Raw genomic sequence first — 9,248 nt, 5'->3', positions numbered from 1 at the left:
AGGAATGAGGGAAAAGACAGAAATCAATCCGGACTTGTAAAAATCTTGTGAAAACATGCTAGTTGTGCCATTTTCTTTTGCCTTTTACACTGTGACTTTGCTTCCTGATTTTTGATTAACAATACTGTGCTGTAAGGATGATCAAATGAGACCTTCTTTCAATGTTCTATTTATTCATAAAACCCATAAAAGGGAAACATATGTAAATCAAATTATATTCAATTATAGTGCAATTCAGCCTCTCATGTTTTACATTATTCCCTTTGTAACTTTTAGTCATAGCCACAGTTGCTTAAGGAAGAGACTCAGTTGATTTGAAACACATCTAGCAATAAATGTCTGCTCAGATTGATTAAAATCCCTAGTTTCCCTTCAGTGGTTTTCAGTCTCAACCGTAATCTATTCCAGGCATATTCCAAAGCCTCAGAGAATACAGTGCTCTGATGCTGTAATAAACCAGACACACATGTATCTTTGTTTTTCACCTGCCTTGTCATTTTCATGATGCTATAAGGCTCCTCTTTAGCCTCAAGTGATAATAGATGGAGGTGTAACTAGTCAGAATAACTCAGCAGTTGCAATTTAATAAAACAATGAGTTATGACAAAGTGGAAGGGAAAAAAAAAAAGAAACTAGTCCATGGCAAAGGTTGTAACTTGAGTTCATGCCAATGGTTTGACACAGGGAGAACTCCAGAGACGGTAGTGGTTACTTTTACATCACTGTGGATGTATGAGGCTATGTTGGGTTGCCTGGAGATTAATGTTACCCATTCCCTGTAAAAGAATTAAAAGTATCTGGAGCAAGAAGCTGAAAATTGGATTTCCCCCACACACCTTTATTAGCTACAGCATGTCATACTAGAAATAAAAAGGCAGAGTGAAATTAAGGCCTCACCTATCCCCAGACAAACCTAGTGAGGCCACTCAGCAAAAGCAAGAGAACTGTTTTCTGCCTTGGCCTGTCTGACACAAGTGGTGACCAAACTTTCTCTCCAGCTGATGGAAAAATTGATATTTAAAAACCGCATGGCTTGTGCTAAAGCATGCAGTCCTGCCTATTTCAGTGATTTGGCTGAAGCAGTTGCCATGTGTCTGCTGAACTGCAGTCTGGGTGTACTCTTAGCTTATGCTCATTGCAAAGGAAAATGTGTTAGTGGGTGCAAGATTTGCTGAACAACCTCCATGGAAAGGGAACACACTCTTCCAGGAGTGTGCTGGGCTCTGCAGAAATTAGCCAAAGACAGTCACTGTCCACAGATGATTCTGGTTTTAACAACTGGGCTTTTAGGGGGCAAAATAGATTTTGATGATAAAATCTGGACCAGCTGTGCATTGGCAAGAATAAGTTGTCTTGATTCAAAGACAGCTGAAATAAAAATTACCAGTGTGTCCAATGTGTTACTGAGGGGAAGTAACACTAAAAGAAGTGTTGGACTCTCAGCAGAAGAATCATCCTGCCTAGGTGAGGTCAATCTAGTCCCATCTGATCATCTAGATCCCCTCACAGATGTCTGATGTAGGTGGGATAAATAAGTCTTTGGACTCTCCACTCTCTTCATTCATTGTCAAAAATCCTTGTTAAATAGAGTCTGACTTTTAGACAACCAGTGATAACCACCTATCCCTGTGTCCTTTTAGAGATCAGTTTGAAAGAAATGGACGGGGACCTTGCACTGAATCCCACTGCAATGCAGATTTCTTCCCAAGCAAGGCCACCCCATCTCTATCAGCGCTGCGGGGATTAGCTTCTACCAGCAGCCATTTCCCCATGTTCTCATTTTCTCCTTCTCCTCTTCCTCCTCGGCTTTTTGGTTATAGGTTGCAACCAGTTGCCCAACAGCTGAACTGGGTTTAAGAAGAACTTGGCTGATTTAGGGATTGGTCCTAAAGGCACCTGTGATGAGGACCCCATGAAAGAGGCAGCAGGAAGCTTCCACAATCACATCTAATGAGACTACAGTGTAATCATCAGTGTCCTCTTCTTTACACGACTGCTGGGACTATCTGTTGACCATAACATTGCAGTATTAAACCATCAAGCCTTAAAATTATTTCCAAGTAGATCATGAGGTAATTGATCATGAGGTAATCAACTGGCGGCTCTGTTAGCAATAAATTTCCCAGTGAAAAACACAAATATATTTTTTCCTTTTTGCAAGGAATAAAATTAAAAATTAACTCAGCTACCGTATGACCCATGTTTGCTACCTTCTCACAGCTGCTTAATATGTCACACATGCTTCCTTCTATATTGCATCCTGAGGCTCTCCTGAGCACTGGCAGAGCTTGAGGAAGAAACTTTGGTGAGGAAATGCCCTTTCCACAAAGCCTGGACTTGGAAAAGCAATGTCTCTGTTTGCCGAATTGGAGCTCTTGTACAACCTTCGGATCAACTCTGAGCTTTTCCACTACAGTCTATGAGCAATACCTGGCACTCAGGAGACTCTGGAGTGTTGCTGAAGGTTCACAGATGTCATCCTCTATGAGTAGATAAAAAGTTTCAACTCTTGAAAAATTATATATACACACACACCTTTCTTCTGTCATTTCTGTTGAAAAAGATGAAATTATCTTGCCTAGTGCAGTTTGGAGCGCAATGCAGATATACCCAGGATGGATGTTGTTTAAAATTTGGAAGTCTGAGTTGGATATACAGAAAAGCAGAGGCAGAAACAATGAACGCTGCAGCCCTCAGGAAAGACAGCTTGAACATATCTGTGAATATACAGAAGTCCTGGGGGAGCAGCCCTTGTCTGGTACTTAGCTTCCCTTCTGGGATGGGCATTAGGAATATCTGCTGCCACAAATAGAAGTTATTGCAGTCTTCAAGACTTCTTTTTATTAGTTTGGGGATTTCTCTTTTTATTTTGTAACAGCTATATTTTCAGCACTTTTTCCTCCCTTCAGGTCTTATTTTGCAAAATTTTTAGTGAAACTATATAAAGACCCCACAACAGCCACTGGGCAGTGGGAATAATTTAACCCATCCATTGCTTCGAAGATCTGCTGTGTGCTATGGATTTCTGGCAGTTAATCCTTGTGGCTTTTCCTGGGTAAGGAAAAATTGCTTCTGTATAGTTTCAGATAACAGTAAATATCAGCCAGCACAACAAAATGATATATACACCAGCAGAGATTTGGTTGAATTTCTTGCACATTTTTCGGTGAGTTCGTTTGTCTCTACTAGCATATTACATCCCTTTCTTCTATATGATCAGACACAGCTTTTTAAACTTTAAGTTATATTCAGTGCGATGAGATAGGACATATTTTCAAAATATATGTAACGTATGACAAGAAAAAAGTCATCAACTCGCTATGATTAGCACTGCATTTCAGCGTTGTGCTACATAGTTTTATAATACTGTGATACTGATTTTTTAATCCATGTATTTAAATGATGAATACTTGGTAAAACTAGTCTCACTTTCTGAAGAGAGAATGTATATGAAATCTAAGGTAGCCTTAATCGATGGTGAAACTATGCCATAGTTATATAAAGAAACGATTGCTGAATTTGCTAGCTGCAGCAATAAGGTAGCATTTCAGTTTATGACAGCTTTGTGAGTTTTAACAACTGAATGTTATCACCATCTCCAGGGAAGGAGAAAAATAAAGTAATGCAATGGAAATTCCACAGTCACAAGAAGAGGGAAAACAAATAATATACAAGATTCAGTCACTAGCCTGCTCCTTTTTATTCTTTTTCACATTTTCCTTTTGGTCTATTTCTTTCTAGTCCCTGCTGCAAAGGTGAAAATCTCTGAGAGGCTGGAATCAATCTACAGACTTGGATGTTTAAGTAACATTCAAATGTGAGCAGCACTGATGGTAAGTTTTTAAAAAAAGATTGGAGTAAATTATTCCCCAACATAGCCATATTAATTTGAGAATGGTTTTACACCAAAGGAGTTTTAACAACTGAATGTTATCACCATCTCCAGGGAAGGAGAAAAATAAAGTAATGCAATGGAAATTCCACAGTCACAAGAAGAGGGAAAACAAATAATATACAAGATTCAGTCACTAGCCTGCTCCTTTTTATTCTTTTTCACATTTTCCTTTTGGTCTATTTCTTTCTAGTCCCTGCTGCAAAGGTGAAAATCTCTGAGAGGCTGGAATCAATCTAATCTACAGACTTGGATGTTTAAGTAACATTCAAATGTGAGCAGCACTGATGGTAAGTTTTTAAAAAAAGATTGGAGTAAATTATTCCCCAACATAGCCATATTAATTTGAGAATGGTTTTACACCAAAGGAGGTGGAGCCACTGTTTTCAGAGGTTTGAAATACTTTTGCTTTTTGGGGGGAAAACAGATGGGCGAGAAAAAGGTGCAATCACTTAAAAGGCACATACAGACACAAACATACAATAATGAGCTAAGGAAACACTGAGCACAGTTGGTGTAGGACTTACTCTGAGCCCCATCAGATAGTACAGCACACTTATTACCCCCATAGGCAGCACATAGAAGAGAAAAGAAGTAATCTGGACAATACAGTTGTAGATCCACAGGGGCATGACTACAGTGCAGGTAGCAGAGCCAGGGACCAGGGTGCCATTGGGGAAATACTGCAGCATGATGCCGTGGGTGCCCGTGTTGGGGAGGGCGAAGAGGACAGAGAGGACCCAGAGCATCACAATGGTCCTCAGGGCACGCTTGCGAGTGCTCTCCAGCTTGGCACGGAAAGGATGGAGGATGGCAATGTATCTCTCCACACTCACTGTGGTCACGCTGAGGATGGAGGCAAAACACACCGTCTCAAAGAGCGCCGTCTTCAAATAGCAGCCAACGGGCCCAAACAAGAAGGGGTAGTTGCTCCACATCTCGTAGACTTCCAGTGGCATCCCGAAAAGCAGCACGAGCAGGTCTGAGATGGCGAGACTGAAGAGATAGTAATTGGTTGGGGTCTTCATGTTGCGGTGCTTGAGGATTACCAGGCAAACTAAGAAGTTACCTACCACCCCAACAACGAAGATCAAGGTGTACACCAAAGCCATGGGCAAGAACAGATGGCTCCGTCTGGGCCCACATAGGAAGGCTAAGTAATCCTCAGTGCTGTTTAAGTACCCCCCGAAACGTTCTTCATGTAGAGCAAGGTGATTAAACCAGGAGATATTACCGATCCAGGCCATTACTGGATCTGCTGAAATGTTTCAGAACTGAGATCCGGTCTTCTTTAAGTTTCTCTGTGCTAGTTTGCTCACTTTTTGCAGAGAGAGGAAGAGAGAGGGGGAGTTGTCTTGCCAGACCTAGATGCACAAAGCCACTGAGAGATGTGAGTGAGTGTTGCCTGGCTTCGGTTAAGGTTTTGCCGTTGTAACAGCTGTTCCCCTGCAAGGAGTCCCTTAGCCAGAAAGCCCCTCCTTTCACACATATTCATTGGCTCGCTAAGTGCATTAGATTACAGAGTAAGAAAAGAGGTTCCAGCTACTTGTATCAGCTCCCATAGCAGATGCATTTACAGAATCAGAAATGTGGGATTTAGAGAGCTGGGAATCTGAAATATAGGATGTGAGACAAGCTGCAAGATGTTTGTATTTGTCAGAGGGTGGGACACCAGACAGAAAAAACAACCCTGAAAACTCAGTAAAAAAAGCTTTTACAAAATTTTATTGATGCTACATCCAGTTATGAGCCGCAAGCAAAAAAAAAAAAAAATCTGGCACGATTTTACTTTTCCGATCTTTGCTGATTTTTATTTTCTGTTGTCTAGGGCAGCAAGTACTTGGAAACAGAGTTCAATCAGTAGAAAGCCAATCTGTTTTTATAGTAATTCATGTGGAGTTAGGCTACTATAATGTTTCAGCCTTTTTTTAAGCACTGTATTTTTTTTTCTCCTGAAATCCAACATAGGATTTTAATTGCTCTTCTTATTGATATAAAAATATTTTCCCACTTTCCTGGTATGCTGGAATCTGATCCCATATTCTTAGATAGCCTTTTTTTGGGAATCTTTCTGAGGACCATATTATTCCAAAGACATATTTATTGCCTCTGGGACTAAATTTACATGATTTTTTATAAACTCTTATTTATTCCTGAATGACAACCACTCTGCAAACACCTTCTGAGACACAGAAGTGCATCCTGCAAGGATGATGGCTGTGTCAAAATAGACCATTTAGCTCCTTATGAATGCTTGATTCCTTACTGAATTTCTCTAAAACAAAAAAGCTTCAAATTGCACGGTTGTCAACTTCTGAGATTCAGAAAAAGTTGCTGTTCGGAATCGAAGAGGTGCAAAAGCTGGGGGCTAGTTCAGGGGATTTTGTCAGCTTGATGTGCAATTTGTCTGCCCAGTACCTCTCACTAGCTCTCACTTTTAAGTACCTGCCCAGTCCCCCTCCTTGAAGCCATGTAGACTTTTTACATCCCTAACATCCTTTGGCAAGGAGCTCCTTGGGTCTACTATCTATGTGTGAAGAACCACCTTCTTTTCTCTGTTTGACCCTTTAGCTGAGTCTCCCTGGCTACTGACACAAGACTGCATATTTCTAACCACCCAGGAGCAAAAGAAAAGCCCTTTTGGCTGGCATGTCCTCCAAAATCCTGATAAGAGCAAGTTTTCCAAGGAAGATGCAAACTACTCCACTATAAGTGGCTAGACAGTAAACTGATCCCACACAAAACCTGTTTTCTGACTCTTAAGAATTGAGGCTGTCTTAGATCCTGTTTTCTTTACTCCTTCCCTCTAACTTCTCCTGGTTTAGCAGTAGTCCAATAAACTTGCAAGAAAAAATACTGTAATAAGCACAGACTGCCTCAAAAAATAACAGCAGGAACCAAGGTTTGGTCCCACAGAGGCATATTCAATGTGTGGAGCCTGAGGATTACTGTGCATTCATTTAAAATGTTAGAGGCACGGAAGGTACCACAACAACAATAGTGAAAGACAGAAGCATGTCTCTTGTGATGACTTTCGGATCTGCTGAAATTATCTCGCACATAAACTCTCTCCGTCAGAAAGACCCTACTCCTTTATTTTAGCATTGCACAGAGGTATTTCATTCACCAGATTGAAAGGTTTTATTGGATTGGTGAGCTACAAGTGTACTTTTTTGACCTATTTGTCCCTTTGTTAAGGATTCATCTTAAAGAGATTCCTTGCATTTGAACAATGTTGAAAGAATGTGAATTTGATTTTGATCTACTGTTGGTGTAAGAGGTAGGAACAGAGGAATCATCAGTAGAGTGCCTGGTCGAGACCAGGATTGACTGTTTCAGAGCACAGCAGAAAACAAGTATTTGAGAATTTGTGCAGGACTAAACACTTGCTGTACCTCTGCTTGACCTTCAGTGTTTTTTTCCCCTTAATCTCTCAACAATATTTCATTTATTTCCATTTCTTCTTCCCTCCCCAGTAAGTTCCACCACTCTCTATACTGCATCATAACTGAAGTGAGTAAACGCTTCTAAAGTAGCTACCAAACTGGTTTTCATTTTTCTTCTTACACATTAATGTCTGTAAAGAAACTGAAAAAGAAGCTTGAGGTCTGTTCAGCTTGAACTCAATCTTACAGAAAAGGAAACCAAAATGGATTGAGTTATTTACTAAAAAGCCAACAGGGCAGCCATACCCATTACGATCTCTATGAGAGGAAAGCAATGGGCTGTAGAAACACATCAGGTCACTTGAAAGTGCAGATGTGCCAGGCCCACCTGTGTCTACTTCCACTTGTTCTCCCTCCTCCATCCTTTCTGATCCTGCTGGGCTCCGGTGCTGACAAGCTGTAGGAATAGAAGTACAGAAGAAAAACTGGTCGATTTGTCTAGCAGGTAACCCCTGGAACTATGTCACTATGACCACAATTAAGTGGCAGATGGAGATGACAAGGAGAGTGGAAAATATATTTCAGTTCATTTCTTGAAGTTTTATTCAGTGTTCTTTATCATATCTGTCTCAATAAGGATAGGAGAGTGTGTCTAACCAAAGACTAGCTCTGTCTCTGTATGACCAGAAATACTTTATTTTTGCAACTGAGACAGAAAATAAAACCAGATTTTCCTTTTGAAAGTAATATTAAAGCATTTGGTAGTTTTCATTGTAGAGCACACTTCACTGGTGCTTGCTGTAATACACTCAAAGGAAGATGGTGTGCTGCATGCTGGCCTTAGAATTGTGGGGTGTTATGTAATAGTAATGCAATTAATGTAAAGTAATATTTACAGTAATGTAACATACACTATGTAATGCATATTAATGTAGTGTGATATTTGGCAACATTAACCCAGACAAGGTTTTTTGGCATGGTAAGTGTCACTACTAGTCAGAGCGTGGCATTATCTCCTTAGCACTGACTATGCCCTCATGCTGGTGATATCTCTTGTACCGCATTTACATTGTGGAATCTTTCCCTTAGCCAAAGTAACGTGCTACAGCACATTCCTGTGTTCCATTGAGGGTGGGAAAGTGCACATTTAAGAAGAGGTAAATTCAAGTGCCTTCGTGTTTCCCAAAGCTTTTGTAAGGCCACCCATTAGCAACTATATATTAGGTCAGTAAATGGTGAATAATTTTATATTTTAGGGAAAATTGGACACATTCATCAAAAGAGACAGAGAATGGTGGCGATAATTCAGAGTACAGCAAATGGAAAAATCCTCTACAGGTCATGCTTACAGAGGGATGTACTTTGAAGAACTATGGTCTATTATGATAGTCTGCTCTGAATACTTGCTCATCTCAGAATGTAGAATTTTATTAATGCAAAACAAGCTTTTTTGAATATTTATATCTATGTGGTGAGACAAGGAGGTTTCTCATCCAGCTTCATATGCTCTGGTTGTGGAACTGGAAGTAATACAGCTGTGCTAATGCCATGGTGTGCCGTGCTAATTAATTCCGTTGATTAGCTGAGAAACAATACTGCCCTGACACGTCCACTTGGCATCCAGAACTTGAGCTGACATCTCTGAGCAACCTTGCATGGGATGTCGGTCAAGGTTTGCAAGAAAGTACTGTAATGCTTACTGTACACACAACTTCAGAAAGACATCCTGTTTCATTGGAAGGGCTGGAAGAGGTATTGGGTTTGCCATAATTCTTGGCAAACAGGTGCACTAATTTTTATCTTCAGCAGTTACAACCTGGCCTTTCATTTCTAATTTCTAATTTTCATTTGCAGCCATCAGATTCTGTTGTTTCAGTGGTTTCACCCTTTCTCCAATTTGTAAATACTGAAGGTAGGTGCAAAATCCTTTAGAAATTCTGTGTGAGGGGACAGCTATCCAGCCTGTCTGT

The 9,248-nt window shown here is 40.4% G+C and overlaps 1 protein-coding gene across 1 annotated transcript in view; it reads right to left on the bottom strand.

Moving 5' to 3' along the window:
• Positions 1 to 5,328, bottom strand: part of NMUR2 (neuromedin U receptor 2) — a 9,207-nt gene extending 3,879 nt beyond the window's left edge. Inside the window, exon 1 of the mRNA XM_009322625.1 lies at positions 4,420 to 5,328. Coding sequence (XP_009320900.1) covers positions 4,420 to 5,139 — 720 coding nt within the window. The 5' untranslated portion in view covers positions 5,140 to 5,328. The remainder of the gene's footprint in view (positions 1 to 4,419) is intronic.
• Between the last annotated feature and the right edge of the window lie 3,920 nt (positions 5,329 to 9,248).

This window comes from Pygoscelis adeliae, unplaced genomic scaffold (genome assembly GCF_000699105.1).
Source record: "Pygoscelis adeliae isolate BGI_AS28 unplaced genomic scaffold, ASM69910v1 Scaffold34, whole genome shotgun sequence".
Taxonomy (NCBI): Eukaryota; Metazoa; Chordata; class Aves; order Sphenisciformes; family Spheniscidae; genus Pygoscelis; species Pygoscelis adeliae.
The sequence above is the reverse complement of the archived record's forward strand: the minus strand, read 5'-3'. Positions and strand labels throughout refer to the sequence as shown.